At 38.0% G+C, this 17,373-nt stretch overlaps 2 protein-coding genes across 2 annotated transcripts; both read left to right on the top strand.

Annotated features, from left to right (window-relative positions):
• The first annotated feature begins 209 nt into the window (after positions 1 to 209).
• Positions 210 to 6,716, top strand: LOC311286903 (uncharacterized protein). The gene is made up of 5 exons (XM_084403346.1): positions 210 to 335; positions 431 to 599; positions 2,319 to 3,150; positions 5,147 to 5,326; positions 5,471 to 6,716. The coding sequence occupies exons 1-5, from the start codon at positions 226 to 228 to the stop codon at positions 5,590 to 5,592; spliced, it is 1,413 nt and encodes a 470-aa protein (XP_084259472.1). The 5' UTR covers positions 210 to 225; the 3' UTR covers positions 5,593 to 6,716.
• A 497-nt stretch (positions 6,717 to 7,213) lies between these two features.
• dis3l (DIS3 like exosome 3'-5' exoribonuclease) lies at positions 7,214 to 17,301 on the top strand. The gene is made up of 17 exons (XM_084405800.1): positions 7,214 to 7,473; positions 7,977 to 8,130; positions 8,289 to 8,417; positions 8,732 to 8,867; positions 9,299 to 9,466; positions 9,549 to 9,627; positions 9,745 to 9,924; positions 10,820 to 10,989; positions 11,604 to 11,765; positions 11,919 to 12,169; positions 12,819 to 12,911; positions 13,053 to 13,577; positions 14,084 to 14,238; positions 14,447 to 14,625; positions 14,731 to 14,876; positions 16,167 to 16,338; positions 16,463 to 17,301. The coding sequence occupies exons 1-17, from the start codon at positions 7,329 to 7,331 to the stop codon at positions 16,808 to 16,810; spliced, it is 3,192 nt and encodes a 1,063-aa protein (XP_084261926.1). The 5' UTR covers positions 7,214 to 7,328; the 3' UTR covers positions 16,811 to 17,301.
• Positions 17,302 to 17,373: the final 72 nt, after the last annotated feature.

Raw genomic sequence — 17,373 nt, 5'->3', positions numbered from 1 at the left:
TCCCCCTACTATCCCAGTCAAAGACATGCCTAAAAGTTTCACCATCAGTATGACATTGTAAAAATGCAGAATTTGACCCCACTACCACCCTTATGTATGACAAGGTCATCGGTCATGTAAAAATAGCATGTGTCTTTTGTCATGGACAAAATGTTTAATGTTGTAAAGGTATGGGGCAGATGAAAGCAGATCTGAGCAACCTATGGGTTTCCATGGACACAGGCCATGGGAGGAATGCTCAGAGGCCCAGCCAGCGTGTCAGGTGCTCCTCCCTCCAGGGAATTTCACTTGCTCAGTGTCTTCAAAACTCAGGATATAGTGGGTATAGTGATGAGGTATGTACATGACGTATGACTGGAAATTGACGTTCAGCTTAAATCGTTGTTACAGCTGACGCACATCAATGCTTTATTTGTCTGTTTGCATGCAGGAAGGTGTGGTTTACAGGTGCAAATTCAGGAAAGGCCGGTTTCCTGATAGCCACAAGCGAGACAGATCCCTCCCCTTGCCATTTGTTTCTGGATGCACAGTCTCTGAACTCTCAAACGATTCTATTTCAACCTCGATCATCTCACCCGAGCCCAGCAGGCAGCACTCAGGTAAGGGTACACAGTTTTAATTTTAAATACATAGAAATCTATTGAGGAATTGTGCTGCTTTCACATTCGTTTCACATTCGACTGGGCTAGTTTGGTGTAAAATGGAGAATTGGTATTAGATGTCAGTGGTATGAAGGCTATTGAAATTCTGATCCATCAAAGGAAATCATTAGGATTAAGTAACTAATAATAAATTACCATTGGGAGGTTTGACATATAACACCTGAAAACCCTTAGTAAAATTAGACATATTAGTATGAGTTTTTCTGAATGCGCTGATGAACCTCTAATAATAAATGAACCAAAAATGTATTCTTTGAACAAACCTATGGAATATATATCATATTATAGATTAACACGTTTGCCTAATACTTTTCTTCTCGGTACATTGCGTTATTGACTATTCTTTAATCCTGCATCAAACTTCAACATAAGAGATGCCACATACTCAGTACTGGGAAACCTGTTTTGGCACATTCCAAGAATATTATTATAATTATAAATTTTTCTCCAGGATGTTTTAAGGAGGGAAAGAGAAGTCTAAAATTGTGTTATTTTACATTTCTAATTGAATGGACATGTACTTTAATTATTATTATTATTTTGGGAGGGGAGGAGGAGGGCAGAATTGACAGATATTTATATTTAGAATACAAAATGATTAATATTGACTTCATATTGCCTCTGATATATTGCCAAGCAAACATAAAATAAAATAATAACTGACAATGTAGAATAGCTCATATATTGCCCATAAAATTAAGAACAAAGAAATGTTATAAATAATTGTTACAACAACTTTATTATATTTGTAAATGAGAAAAATAATTATGCCACTAGCAATCAGCATCTGGTTCAGATATGACATGGCAGATTAAATGTTCTATATAATAAATACACACAAAAAGGTCACTAATGTGAACCCCAAATACTCTTTCCATTTCATTTCTGTAATAGTATCACTGCTAATTGCGTTTTGTTGGTGGTTGGCATAAACTGGCCAAACAGGAATAGCTATGATGTCACAACGTGATGGAAATAGTTACGCAGTTAGTCATATGTTAAGTGTGGGTGTGTCTGTTCAAAAACACATTCAAATTAAATATAGATATCAATTATCGACATTATGCCACTTCTATATCTCATCAATATACAAAAAAAGTACACAACATAATTTATACAAGTATTTGTGTGAGAGTCACTTTGTCCTTTTTTGTTTTGTTATAATCTCACTCAAAATGTATATCTAAATATAGTTTGGGTGTGTAATTTGTATACCAGACACAGAATATTGTGTGCTCACCTCCTGTTGTTACAATGCAGTGAAATGGTTGAATGGTGTACATTACACTTGCATCAAGAGGGCTTAGATACACTTCAGTGAAAAGGACTCATGGGAGAGGAACAAAGAGCAGCTAAACAGAGGTTTCTGAGAAATAAAGACTGAAGAACACTTTCATTTTGTAGAGAAGAGACATCTTAGGATTTGCTTTTTTCCCCCAAATGTTGATTATTTTATGAGAATTCGCCTTTTGATTGATGCCAGCATTTATAGCGGAAATGTATATTTAATAAAACTTTTGTCACATTTAAAAAAGTCAAACATTGTTGCTCTTTTTTCCGCTGTTGGTCTTGAGAATTTATCCTAAGTGAGACCAAAGTGTTTTCTGTCATATGTACATTCACTCTACACACAAGTAATGTCTCTCATTTTGGCAGGTAGAAGAACCCAACATGAAATTGCCACTGGGCATCATACTTACACTCCTCTTGATACTTCAGACATTCCAACACGTATCCACTGATATACCTGATGATTGGAAAAGAGATAATGGGGCAGTGAACAACAACGAAACACAGTCATCTAGTGAGAAACCACCTGTTCAACCATCTGTTCCAGTGGGAGAAAGTATGGAGAGCAGTTCAGATGATGAAGTACAATCATTGGGCTCAATTTTTATTACTGGAGGAGACAAACAAATGCAGAATTCCACAGAACTGTATCAAATCCCTGATCACAGGGACAATGACACAGAGGAAGCCAGTTCTGGCGGACCCATTTCTACAACGCCACCTCCTATGATTACACTTAATTCAAGTTCTGAGCTCTCAGATACTTTGGCGGAATCTTCAGTGGAATCCAATGAAACACAGACCCAGGAGACAGCCACAAATACCTCCACACCAGTGCCGGAGCACACAAATCAATCTGCTCTTAATGACACATATACCAGTCCAAAACCCGAGACTACCACAACAGAGAGCAACCTTGACGAAATGGGTTCTGGATATTTGCCCTCAGACGATGTACCCACCAACAGCACTACTAAGAGTCCGGCCACCACAACAAAAGATGGGAGCGTCCAGTACAAAACTACAGTGAGTCCAACTGAACCACCAGTAAATGGAACAACACCACCAGTAAATGGAACAACACCACCAGTGATTCCACCTGCCATCCCTGAGGACATCACAACACCTGCCTCAGACAGTGAGGACACAGGAGCAAACCTGACCGGATCTTTTGACAACAAAGATAATTCTGAAAGAGGTTAGACTCACAAATCAGCATCAATCAAGCATTAATAATCAGTGTTTATACCAAAGAGAAAGCTTCATTTGATGGCCGACCGAAGAGTCAGTAAGATTTTTTTTTTTTTTTTAAGAAATGAATACCTTTATTCATTAAGGACAACTTAAATTGATCAGAAGTGACAGTAAAGTCCTTTATAATGTTTAAAAAAAAAAAAGTCTAATCTGAAAAAAAAAAAAAAAAATGTTTTCAACACTGATAATAAGAAATGTTTCTTGAGCAGCAAATCAGCATATTAGAATGATTTCTGGAGGATCATGTGACACTGAAGACTGGCGTAATGATGCTGAAAATTCAGCTTTGCATCATAAATTACATTTTAAAATATATTCAAATAGAGAAACAAATATTTTAAATTCTAATAATATTTTACAATATTTCTTTTTATACTTTACTGTTCTTATTTTGGATCAAATAAATGCAGCCTTAGGAGACAACAACATCTTACTGACCCAATCCCTTTGAACAGTAGTGTATATGGCAAAAATATTTTAGTTAAACCGTAAAAACAAAGCACACTACAAATCTGGGACACTGATAGTGTTTTGACCTTTCATAAGCATTATTTCTCTCTTCGTTTCCATAGTTCACAAAGATCACAAATCTTTTAATTTCATCCCTCAAGCTAACCTTTATGCTCACCTTCTCAATTCAGTCATAAAAGCCATATTTGCTGTTCTTCTGTGTTGGATTGGGTTTCGGGCTTTGTTTGTCCTCTGCTCTGGGCCAGAGTGTCTAGTTACTGACACCTCACATTCCCTCACAATAAGAGTGGTGTTCACCCCACAGATATTGGGAGGGGCTCCTTTCGAGGTCAGGTGGGGACCAATGTGTTAGAATACCTGACATTGAAGAACAAATCCCATTATCTTCGTGTAACTCTGACCAAATTGTGTCCAAACCGCATCCTAAACATAAAGGTGCTCTAAGCGATGCTGGGTTATAGATCGGTGATCTAACCGATCACTTCTTGTTGACGTTCGAAGTATTGTCAAACAAAACGGAGGCTAGCTCGACCCTCCCTCCTCCTCATCCTGTCCCCTCCCCCTCCCTTCTGTGCTTCCTGAAACAGTCATGAACCATTCAGAAAACCAAACTGGATTTACCCACCTGTCCAGCAAAAACAGAGCCACCTGAATTTCGGATTGGAAGCCCTTCTGCCTTTGAACGCTTTTCCGATGTAAATTCGGGACTTTGTGCGTTCCTTCTCCTTTTCCCTATTCTTTGTTATTTGTTCATCTGAACGTCGTCTCTTTGGTCGTGTGTCGGCCATATCAAAATTCTCAAGAATATACAATTTTAACGTTAGTCATTGTCATTGTCTAGGACATCTCTCCTCTAGCTAACTTCCCTCTTCATGTTTCTCTGTCCTCCACTCCCCACACCCCCCTTCATGTGCACATGCACTAACCCCCCAACCCCCACCCCCAAATCATTCTCGTCGGTTATTGGCTGGAACACCGTTTGTTATGTTTCGTGGTCCAGGCTGGGCCAGTTTGTTTTTCTTGCCGTTTGTGGAGCCTGGGCTGTCTACAGAGACCGCGTTTTTTTACAGTGTGTTCAGGGGACAGGCAGCTAGCGGATAGTGAGGAGATGTTTGCTGGAGTGACAAAAATTGTTTTGGCCTAAAAAATGCGTGACATCGCTTAGAGCACCTTTAAAAGAACAGGTTATAGGCTATTTACATATACAGAATAATTATATATATTTAGATTTTGTGTGTTTGGCCTGTTGAAGAATAATTAGCTTATAAAAAGCTTTTAGAAAGCAACCATTTTAACCCCTCTAATGGTGTTGATTCCATTCACATTTTTTAAACAAGGAACTCCATATTAAAGGCAACCACAAACCATTCTGTTCTCAATTTGGTCAATAATTTGGTCTTTTATGAGAACATCTTTGGATGAAGAAGTTAGTGTCTTTGTTACAATAAACATGTAATATGTCTTTACAGGTTTATCCTCAGATATTACATATGCTACTGAAAACAAGAAAGGGCAGGCATGGGCTATCGTCCTAGCCGTTGGGATTGTAGTGGGGATCATTGCCTTGGCAGCATTTATCATCCTGAATCGAAGGAATAGAAGAGACTTTTCACACAGAAAACTGGTGGAAGAGACGTCACCTGATCCAGGTAATATAAAACTCTCCTGTCAGTATTTGCATCACTTTGAACCGGGATCCATTTGAATACCTGTAAGGGCTTCTATGAACATAATACAGAATCGTTGTTTCCTCCATGATGTTATTTAAATTGTTTTGTCTCATCCTTTCAAAGTTCTCCGACTGGATAACAGTGAGCCACTAGACCTGAGGTTTGATGGACTTGGCTACTACAATCCAGGACTACAAGGAGACAGCATCCAGATGACCAACTTTCCACAGGGACGGTCACAATAAAAACAAATCTCTGATGCCAAAGACTCTTTATTTAATGTTGCACGCATGTGAAGACAAAAGGATAATTAAGAAATTATTGTCATTTTAAAGTGATTTGCCAAATCAATCTCAAGGCAATTTTACATAACCGAACAATCAAAAACGTTTTTAATTGTAAGTAGTGTCTTTTGTTTGGATGTTTTAAGGAACCAAAATGTGGGGGCATATTACAGAAAGATCTCTGTTTGGTAACAAATCAGTTAGAACCCCATTTAGGATAAAAGCTGCAGAATTATATTTCTTGTGCATAATCTTATCTTAACTACGGTTAGTAAAAGGGTATTACAGAAGCATTCTAACTCGACAAAAAACCCTAAAAACTGTCTTCACTTCAGAACAACCCCACTGGTGTCCTAACTTCAAAATTATTTGAAAGCCAACTGTTAAAATCCCATTACAATAGTCCTGTCTGAGAATGGCGTCACATTTATTAATGATACAAGAAGAAGAACAGCGATGTTTGATGGTGGAAAGACTTGTTGAACACCCAAATGATGTGCTGCACTTTGATGACAAAGCACTGATAAATAATTACAGCCTCCCATAAAATATAGTAGGCTTTGCCTTTCCTACCAAGCTTATCAAACCTTCTCTTTTTGCAGCGCTTAATTAAAAACACACCTATTTTATTTTAGATTTCTTAACTTCAGATGAGATTTTGTAAGATAGGATAAGAATCCTAAATCAAGTTAAGATTTGCTTCTGTAATATGAATTTGGGAAAAGTTCTAAATTAACTCGTCTTGACAGATCTTATCTTAAAACTTAAGATGGAAGGTTTCTGTAATACGCCCTCTAAAGAAAATGTATATACTGGGCAGTTTTGTTGAAATTGGAAAGCATATTTGTATGTCTGCTTTTTTCTAATTGTTCTTTGACCTTCTTAAAGTCAACATGATTGTTTACTTGACTAATAGTTATTGTATCATATCAAAACCAAACTTCATTTCTGAATGTTCATGTTGCTATAGACCTTATGTAGCCCCGCCCCTTTTCAGCGCTGCGCTCGTTGTCTTTTGACTTCCTGTCTGTATTTTCACAGCGATCTTGCCTAGTATTTATGAATGAACGGCTCGTTTTAAAATCTTCCCGGTCTACTGACATTTGTTAAGACATCTGCTTTAAACATTACAATCCTCATGATAACTTTCGTTAACTTTACATTAAGTAAATCCACTTCAAAAGCTAATTACTCCTGGACAGCAATGCCATAGAAATATACAGAGCGACCGCAACAACGGAAGTTCAAAGACAATATTCTAAAGATGGCGGCGCCCTCGTTTCTCTGGCGCATAAGGTCTATATGCAAGATGGTGTGAAATGACCAGCATTATGACACAACTTCTCTATGCACACTATGTTTTTGTCTAGAAGATCAAGATTATGTCAGTTAACTGGGGGAAGAATTTTCTGACACAGGTCTAATACCTTTCTTCTGAGCCTATAATATGTGAATAGTTTACAAAAATGTAATCGAGAATTAACATGACAGTAGGTTCTCAGTTTATTATAAATAATAAAAATGATTTAAAATAAATGTGTCTCCGTGACTGATTGATCACTCGTCTTCCAGTCCTGTAGATGGCGCAGATTCATTTCGAAAATGAGAAACTCATCTTGATGATAAATGGCAAAGAAGAATTGAGGCTCCTGACTGATGTTTTTGAATGCTGCTGTTACCTCTAACTGTAGATTATTATGCATAATCCGGTCATGATTAAAACGGAGAAGGTTTTACATTTGAACACCTCAAAGGGTAGAAAGGTCCGTGTGGTTCGGGAGCATTATGTGAGGGAGCAGGTGCCGTGTGGAAGCTCCTTCTGTCAAGCGAACTGTCACAATGGTAAGAATATGAGCATGACAGCCAAACAATAAAAACTAACGTTACATGAAATGTGTAGTTAATTTTTTTTATAGTGAACGCATCAGTATACTAACAAGAGGTAATCTTAAAATAAGACATTTCTACCTTCTACACTGACCTATAGCTTTAGGAAATGTTAACTTACATTGATTCAGAAAATCTTACTTTGTACAGTAATTCTCATTGCTGGTGACTAAATGCGGTACGTCACGCCCCCTGGAATAATGTCAGATCTTTACCATTCCATACTAGTTTAGTACGAACCTAAAGTTGATTTGTAGTAATTAAACGTCACAAATCTTGTAACACTTCTTTACCCTACTACACTGATAATGATCAGTGATTTACTTTCTGATGTTTTGGTGAGAAATATTCATCCTGCAATTAATTTGTTGTATGTGTGAATTTTCATATTGCGTTTACAGTTTAGATAAGACGGTAATGGTTTACAATATGATATCGACCATTTTGTGGTCCAACAGTTGGGAAGGTGCTGTCTAGTGATGTGACCCACTATGTGGTTCCGGATGTGGGAGTGGTTCGGGATTTCCTGGAGATACTGGAGTTCAGGGAGATGCAGGGGATCGTTTTGACCCAGACAGCCTACCAGACTATTCAGCACACTCGTGGACGCAGGTCGACCTCTCAAATATTAATTTACATTATTTTACTGTCACACATTGTGCATTTTTCACTCACTTCTAGTGTTGTTGTTTGTGAAAAAAAAAAAAAGGAAAATTCCTTCAGAAAAATGAGAGGGATTACTTTTAAAGGTTGCTTTTTGTCTTGTACAGGCACTATAACAGACTGCGTGCTTTACTGAAGGACCCTCGCCACGATTGTGTGATGTTTGCAAATGAGTTTCAGCAATATTCCTACTGCCCCAGAGACAAGGGTGAGTCTCAGGACAAATGGCAAACGAGGTGAGTCCTGACTAATCCATCCAGTATTACACTTTCTTTTATGCATTGTGTACTTTGAGAAAAGAGTATTAGACTATAGAGAAATAGTGTATTCATTTTTTGTGTCAACCTCCTCTCCTCTGATGCGTCATGCACTTTGAGTTTCAATAAACAATGGAAGCATGCAGTGCAATTTTTATTTGAAACCTTATTGAGAAGTGAAGCTGCTTCCACGAGGCACCTCACAGGATTAGAGGAAAGCATATTTCCAAAAAATATTTGATCACTCATGGGAGATTCATTTTTATCTGTGAACATTATGTTGATTCTTCCAGAAAAGTGTACAATGCAGCAGTTTGGTACTATAATCATCTGGCTGGACTCCGGCCAGTGGTCATGATTACAGAAGATAGTGACGCTATTTCAGAATATAGTGCCTTAAACAGCGGAGTGTATGTCATCTCAACTCGGGTATGTTCTTTTATTTTATTTTCTGTCAGATCTGTAGTGTTGGATTTTCAGTATCTTTCTGGAGTCAGATATGTTTAATGACCACTAAATTTTATAACTGACTTTTGTCTCAGCCAGGAAACCAATTCCCTAAATCGTTGTGCTAGTTTCACGTTTGTCATGTGACTGCAATCTCTTTTTTTCACATAATAAAAAATAATGTCCATTTATTTATCTAGGATTATGTATGATCAAGCTGTCAAGGTTTATTTTGTGATAATGACTGGCTTATCATCATACATTTATTTACCATACATATTTGTAATTTGTAACAAATTGTGAAGAGCTGGGTTTAGACTGTTCTGCATTTCACAAAGTAATCCAGATTTTAAGTGCATTAAATGAAATCAACATACTTTGGCCATTAGTAACACCAGTGAACTCTTCTGTAGGAGTACCTGTTAAGTTTCTGTCCGGACCTGCAGGCCGCCCATGATCTGTACAACTCCATTGCTCAGACCCTTCAAGAGCGAGAGAGTGAGGGAGCAGAGAAGGTGTACTCTGAACACCTGCCTGCGGAGGTGCTGGAGGCTGGTATAAAATCTGGAAGGTACATCCAGGTAAGTGCCTCTCAGAGATACTCCTGTTTTTCAGATCTCTTTTTTTGGTGGATACATTCCAACCAGCTCTCTCCCCTTTAAGGGCAACCTCAGTGTGAACAAACATCGAGCACAGCATGAAGCCTTTGTTCGTTATGAGGGTTCAGCCAGCAAAAATACAGGTTGTTATCAACACTTTAATCAGTCGTTCAAATTTTTCTGATTACTGACACTTATTGATATTGATGGTTTTATGGTCTTTTACCTTTGACCCTGCCTGTGTGATTCTGTGTTGTTAGATCTAAACAGTGATGTGCTGATCAGTGGAGCGAAGCATCGTAACCGGGCGGTGCATGGAGATGTGGTCGTCATAGAGCTGTTGCCCCGTAATGAGTGGAAGGGCAGGACTATGGCGCTTACAGAAGGTCAGGGGGAGGAGCGGGCACAGGAGGACACCCAGAGTCAGCCCTTGCCCACAGGTAACCATAAGCAGAGGTGGACAAAGTAAACAACTTTATCACTTGAGTGAAAGTACAGATACTAGTGGTCAAATATTACTCCATTACAAGTGAAAGTTGTACAAAGAGTACATTTATACACCTATCAAGTCAATCACTGAATATTGAATTAATTTCTAATCATTTTAAATTACAAGCTAATATTCATTAATATAGACAAACTTTATATTACTGTAATCGTCTAGATTGGCAATATGTAAAATATTAAAACAAAAAAACATTTTTAAACTCTACATTTGTGCAGAAGAAGATCTACATTTCTCATTTTCATTCATGGAGATAACATGGAAAATGTACCAGGATTTCTGTCACCTGATGGAAAACAAACACACTTGAAAATGACATGAAATTACCAATATAACCAGTCGATAGAAGCAGAGGACCATTCATCACTCCCTTTTATAGTTCGTTTTGCGTGTTTTGCTTTTGGATTTATTATAAAATGAATATTATAACAAATTTCAGTAATTTTATTGCACTGAAGTATGAAGTATAACAAGAGTATGAAAAGTCACACAGTCTCATGCCATTTAGGTAAAATGAATTTCATAAAATAAATAAATAAATAATCCCAAATTTTACAGTGGATGGGAAACCGTGTTGAATTGCTCCTGCATCATATTATGTAAACTACATTTATGACAAAGAAGTACACAGATGTAGAGATCATATCAATATATAATTTTTCACATTTAATAGATTTTTTTAATCACTAATTCTAGTATGTTTGAGTGACAATTTTATGTCTTGTTCAAAAGAGAACATTCCCAAAGTTTCAGTAGATTTTTGAACCTCACTGCAGATTGATAGCTGTATAAGTTGTGGCTGTTTTTAACTCTCTCCTCTATTTTTGTAGGCAGGGTGGTGGGTATTCTGCAGAGGAACTGGAGAGACTACGTCGTGACATTTCCTCCTCTCGAGGAGGTGCAGTCCCAGAGCCGAAATTCACAGAAGATTCTGGTCATTCCATGGGACTACCGCATACCTAAAATCCGTATCAGCACACAGCAGGCTGAGGCATTGCAGGTGGAGATATAATTCAGTATTTTAAGCGCATTAAGGCTAGAATAGCAGATCTTGTTGCAGCAAGTGTAAAGTAATGTTTATATTATTGTTGACACCCTTTGTTAATACTCAAACCTTTAGTAGACTTAGTACACTCCTGAAATTAGAAATAAATGACTGAACAACTAGAAATTAATACTTTTATTTAGCAAGGATTAAATTGATTAAAAAAAGTGACAGTAAAGATAATTAAAATGCTACAAAATATTTCCCCCCCAAAAAATGCTGTACTTTTGAACTCTTTTCATCAAAGAATCCTGAAAAAATTTATCACGGTTTCCACAAAAATATTAAGCAGCACAACTGGTTTTTGTGACACTGAAGACTGGAGTAATGATTCTGAAAATTCAGCGTTACCATCACAGGAATAAATTACATTTAAAAAATACTGTTATTTTAAATTTTAATATTATTTCTCAATATTACTGTTTTAGTTTAGTTTAGTTTAGATTTTTATCATTTAAATGCAGCCTTGGTGAGCATAAGAGACTTTTTTCATAAACATTTAAAAATCTTCACCCAAACATTTGAATGGTAGTATAAGTCTTGTTCATCTGGCACGCTTCTCTGTGTAGGACCAAAGAGTAATTGTGCGTCTGGATTCGTGGGAGAGTACTTCTGTCTACCCAAATGGTCATTGTGTGAGGGTTCTGGGGAAAGCAGGTGAGCTGGAGACTGAGATTCAGACCATTCTGGTGGAGAACTGCATCCATGTGCCACCATTCTCAGAGGCACAGGTGAGGTCATAGTGTCAGCATCTGAGTTGAGTCATTTCAAATGTATAAACTCAGATTTTTGACCTACTAAAAATGTAAATCCCCAGTAGTAGACCTTCCAGAAAGGTACAAGGTGTATTCCCATAAAATCTTTGTTTTTGAATGTCTCTTTAGTTGCGAGAGATGCCAGTTAACACAGAGGAGAACCCGTGGCAGATGGACAGCAGTGAGGTGTCCTCTCGACGGGACCTGAGAGAGACACATCTAGTGTTCAGTATCGATCCTAAGGGCTGTGAGGACGTGGATGACACCTTGTCTGTACGGACTTTGCCTGGAGGGAAACGGTTAGAGCTGGGTGTTCACATTGCTGATGTCACTCACTTTGTCAAGGAGGGCTCTCTTACAGACCTAGAGGCACGGTCCAGGTATGGAGATTTGCCAGTTATTTCATATTTAGCGGTGGATTGATATATATTTGAGAGTATATTATTGTTTAATATAATTAATATGACACATTGATATAATTGCTTAATGTCATGTTTTTTGTCAATATATAATAATGAATAATGATTAATATGTTTATCAAATGTCTATGGTGAATGTACATTTATAAATATTGAAATATTTGTATAGCATATAATATAATGGTAACTAGTCCAAACAATTAAATAAGTTGCATACACTACCACACTGTACAATGGGGTCAGTATGAATTTTTTATTTTTTATAAATCAGCAGGGATGCATTAAATTGACTGTAAAGACAATAATGTAAAGTTTATTTTATTTTATTCTAATGCAAATACATTTTGATCTCTCTATTCATTGAAGAATCCTTAAAAATATTGATCACGGTTTCCTTAAAAAAATGAGCAGCATAATAAGAAATAATTATAAGAAATGTTATAAGACTAAATAAAAATTCAGCTTTGCCTTCACAGCAATAAATTACATTTCAAAATACACAAAAATAGAAAAGAGTGTTAATTTCCCAAACTTACTGTTTTTACTGTATTTTTGATCAAATAAATGCAGCCTTGAAGTAAATGAATTCAGCTCTCTTTTCTAAACACAGGGCAACCACTTACTACCTTGCTGACCGGAGGTATGACATGCTGCCAGCGGTGTTGAGTGCTGACCTGTGCTCCCTCCTTGGAGGAGTGGACCGGTGAGTAACACACAAACCTTTCCCTGCTATTTGACACTTTGAAAGTGGCCCTAATATGCAGCTGGAGTCTGTGGATTTTCTGTCTGTATTCTGTGACTTTAATGAGAAATAACAAAGGAATCGCTCTGTAATTTGTTCCAGATATGCCATGAGTGTGCTGTGGGAGCTGGATGCTGAGACTCTGAATCTGTGTACGGTTTGGTACGGTCGCACTCTTATTCGCTCCTCCTATCAGCTTTACTATGAGCTGGCCCAGAGCCTGCTGAACGGCGAGGAGGTCGAGGTGCCTGAGCTAGGCCAGCTCAAGAGTTCGCAGCGGGACCAGAAACTGGCTGAGCTCTTGCTGGCCCTGGAGACTCTGACGAGGGTAGCCAGGCACCTCCGGGCACAGAGAGATAAGGGTGGTGCCCTGGAGTTGGAGGGGGTGGAGGTTAGGGCTCAGCTGGATGAGGATAAGAACATTACAGCCCTTGTGCCCAAACAGCCTCTGGAGGTTCATGAGACTGTGGCAGAGTGCATGATCTATGCCAACCACTGGGTGGCACGCAAGATACAGGAGAGCTTTCCACATCAAGCTCTTCTGCGTCATCACCCACCACCCAAACAGGAGTTCTTCAATCAGCTAATCGACAGTGCCAAAGCCCGTGGCTTCAGTATTGATACAAGGTAAAGTTAATGAAAAACGTTACTGTAAAGTTTTTTTTCTTTCAAAAGTGTTTGAAAGAAGTCTCTTATGCTCATGAAGGCTACATTTATTTGATGAAAAATACAGTAAAGCAGTAATATTGTAAAATATTATCACCCTTTAAACACCTGTTTCCTATTTTAGTATATTTTAAAATGTAATTTATTCCTAAAGTTTCAGTCTCCAGCATCACATGATCCTTCAGAAATCATTCTAATATGTTGATTTGCTGCTCAATGAATATTGATGAATAGAAAGTTCAAAAGAACAGCATTTACAGTATTTAAAATAGAAATCTTTGTAACATTATGGATCTTTACTGTCACTTTTGATCAATTAATGCATCCTTGATTTCTTTCAATAATACTGACTCCAAACTTTTAAACAGTAGTGTATATATAAATAAAAATAGAACAAATAGAAATAAGTATAAATAAATCAATACATGCATATATATTCATGTGTCTGTCTGCATTGTTTCAACTAGGTCAAACCGGGCTCTGGCTGATTCTCTGGAGCGAGCTGTGGATCCTCGGGACCCCCTGGTGAACAGGTTACTGAAAATGATGGCCACACAGGCGATGTCTAATGCCCTTTACTTCTCTACAGGAGCCTGTCCAGAGGAACAGTACTATCACTATGGTAAATGCTTTTCATTCTCTCATTATTTATGATATAAATATTACAAATTACAGATGTTAAACAGAGTTTGCAATATATAGTATGAATAAAAATTCTACTGTGATTTAAAACCTGCATAGACATAGTGACAATTTTGGTATATTTGCTTGCTGGAACTAAAAGGTTGAAGCCGTTATAAATCATGTTTTGCTGTTCATGTTGTTTTCAGGTCTTGCACTGGATCGATACACTCACTTTACCTCTCCAATCAGACGCTATGCTGATGTATTAGTTCACCGGCTGCTCATGGCTGCCGTTCAGCTGGAGAAGGAAGGATCACTAAGCAAAGCTTTGGCCAGTAACAAAGAACTTGAGGAGCTGGCTCAACAAATCAACAATAAAAACAGAGTAAGTGAGGCCATTAGCTTTTGTGTCAATGTTTTAACAGTAAAATAGAAATGATTTTCTGGGAAATTACAGCAACACTTCTCGAACTCTCTGTTTGTGTGACAGGCAGCGCAGCACGCACAGAAGCAGTCCACAGAGCTCTTCCAGTGCCTCTACTTTAGAGATAAAGACTCCAACACAGATGAGCGCTGTGTGGCTGATGCTGTGATCTATGGTGTCCGAGCTAATGGTTTTCTTGCCTTCGTACCACAGTAATGACCCACTTATGGAATATTTCTTTGTTTTGAACATGGTGTAGACAAAATGTTAAACAAAAAATGATACACTAGCATTTAAAGTTTGGAATGGATAGATTTTTATTTTTATTTTATTTTTATTTTTTTAAATAAGTCTCTAACTGCGTTCACACCACCGCTGGCGAGAGCGTCAAAGTGGCCGGAAGTCATTGATTTTCAATGTGAGCCGGCGGCGAGCTCCGGCGGCGCGGTGCGTCTTGTACGGTGTGGGCGGCGAGGAGAGTTGAAGTCTGGTCAACTTTATGGTAATGAGCTATGACGCGGTTCGGCGGGAACCAATTGGAATGTAGAAGTCCTCCACTTGAGAGGATTCCAGAGAACGCACTCCTGTAAACTTTGGTTCCGCCCACATTAGTTCCCAAGCAAAATGGAGGAGAGGTTGATCATGTGAATTTGATAAGATGGCGCGCAACACTATTTATAGGCAACATTTTCATGCTAGAACGCTTGTTTCAGCAGGAATGCAAATTAGCACTTTACCATGAACACAAAAGCCACACCACACAAATGGCTTTTAATCGGTTTATTTCGTTAGAAAACATGTCACTATAATTAAGTTCTTTCCATCGATCAATTTCTTACTTTCACATTTAAAAGATTCAATGAGGTTAACGTCTTTGCTTTGCGGCCCCTTTAAAATAAAGTTTAAAAAAAGACCAAGTATTCGATCTATGTCAGAGCGTCCACGAATCTTTCTACGTCGTTGTTGGTAGGGCGGCCAGAGCGAGTTTTGACGGTGTGAACGCAGTTATGCTCACCAAGGTTGCATTCATTTGATCAAAAATAGCACAATGGTTTTGTTACAATTTCAAGTAAGTGTTTTCTATTTTAATATATTTTGATGCAAAGCTGAATTTTAGCATCATTACTCCAGTCTTCAGTGTCACATGATCCTTCAGAAATCATTCTAATATGATGATTTGATGCTCGAGACACATTTCCTTTTATTATCAATGTTTAAAACAGTTGTGCTGCTTAATATTTTTTGGTGGAAACTGTGATACATTTTTTTCAGGATTCTTTGATGAATAGAAGGTTTTAAAGAACAGCATTTATTTGAAATAGAAATCTTTTGTAACAATTTAAAAGTGTTCATTTTTAAAAGTTATTAATTGAATGCATCCTGAATAAATGTATTCAAAAATTGAATGGCAGTGTACACCAAAAATAGCTCTTAAATGTATGTTGGACATGATGTTTGATGTCAAGCTGCTGTAACACTTATCATGTAACCTGTTCACACAGGTATGGTTTGAAGGGAGCTGTGTACCTTAAGGATCGAGAGGGTCAGGTGGTCAGTGTCGATGAAGATGGAAGATGCGAGTGGAAGGCTGGGACATTGCAGAGATACCCTGACAGGATCAGCACCTTCACCAGCACTGGAACTCATACCTTTTACCTCTTCGATCACATTACAGTAAGTAAATTCCCAGCAAACAACAAAAAATCACATTGTTTGTGGTATCTTTATTTGGACCGTCATTCCAGCTTTGCTTGTTGCATTTTTTTCTTCATCCTCTTGTGTCTGTCTTCCTCCACAGGTTCGTATCTCTGTAGAACCATCTCGTTGCCATGCCGACAGCTTAAGTCTGCAGCTTATCAGGAACAAGCCTCATTGCGCCGTGCAACCCGAGTCCCAGCCAGCTGGTCGAGGTCGGTCTGAGCTGGTTCAGGAAGTGGTGCGCTGGGCAGAAGAGGCCTCACTCCAGGCAGAGGAAGAGAAGGGGAGGAAGTCCAAACTGAGCAGGGAGGAGAGGAAGTTCAGACAGAGCAGAACACCAAACCTCTATGTCCTGTTACAGGAGATCAGTGAACTTGCCCTGCTGGATCTGTCTTTATGCCAAATCAGAAATACAGAGGAGGAACAGACTTGTACTGCATCTTCTTAGCTTTATACTGCTGTTACTGAAATTGACTAGACACAATATTCTACACAGAAAGCTTTAGGGATGGTTTTGTAATATTTGCTAGATGTATGCCTGCCATGAAGTTCCATTGAAGTGTCCAGATGTGAACTAACAAACAAGAGTTATAATACCTACTCAGGATTTATGAACCCTGGCTCCTTTGCATTGTACAATACTTGATTTCACAAGGGGACACATTGGGTTTCCCGATACAATTTGATTGGAGATGATTTCTCAAAATGATTAATCTAGAATAAGATCACAGACAGCATGCGATTTACATGGGCTCTTTTTTCTGCCTGAAGTCCCTGTTAGGCACATCTGTAAACCAGTTTAAGGCAAATGAGAATAATAACCTACAATATTTTTGAAGTAGGCTTATAGACTTCCAAGATGTTTTCATTAATGCTTTTTATTTTGATAATGTAAAAATGTTAAATATTTTTAGAAATAAAATGTATTTTTGTATGTCAGTAATAATTCACGGTCCATTTTTATTTTCTCCTTTGATGCTACAGAATCAAATAGCGAGACGCTTATCTCCA

Source organism: Rutilus rutilus (genome assembly GCF_951802725.1).
Source record: "Rutilus rutilus genome assembly, chromosome: 3".
NCBI classification, from domain to species: domain Eukaryota; kingdom Metazoa; phylum Chordata; class Actinopteri; order Cypriniformes; family Leuciscidae; genus Rutilus; species Rutilus rutilus.
This window is presented reverse-complemented; position numbering and strand designations above follow the sequence as displayed.

What these genes read in the sequence shown, in the direction of transcription:
- LOC311286903 (XM_084403346.1), top strand. Translation starts at nt 226, where the DNA reads ATGGGAGGAATGCTCAGAGGCCCAGCCAGCGTGTCAGGTGCTCCTCCC. An exon ending in ATAGTGGGTATAGTGATGAG is followed by an intron (nt 336 to 430) that starts GTATGTACATGA and finishes GTTTGCATGCAG; the next exon opens with GAAGGTGTGGTTTACAGGTG. An exon ending in GCCCAGCAGGCAGCACTCAG is followed by an intron (nt 600 to 2,318) that starts GTAAGGGTACAC and finishes TCATTTTGGCAG; the next exon opens with GTAGAAGAACCCAACATGAA.
- dis3l (XM_084405800.1), top strand. Translation starts at nt 7,329, where the DNA reads ATGCATAATCCGGTCATGATTAAAACGGAGAAGGTTTTACATTTGAAC. An exon ending in CAGGACAAATGGCAAACGAG is followed by an intron (nt 8,418 to 8,731) that starts GTGAGTCCTGAC and finishes TGATTCTTCCAG; the next exon opens with AAAAGTGTACAATGCAGCAG. An exon ending in CACCATTCTCAGAGGCACAG is followed by an intron (nt 11,766 to 11,918) that starts GTGAGGTCATAG and finishes ATGTCTCTTTAG; the next exon opens with TTGCGAGAGATGCCAGTTAA.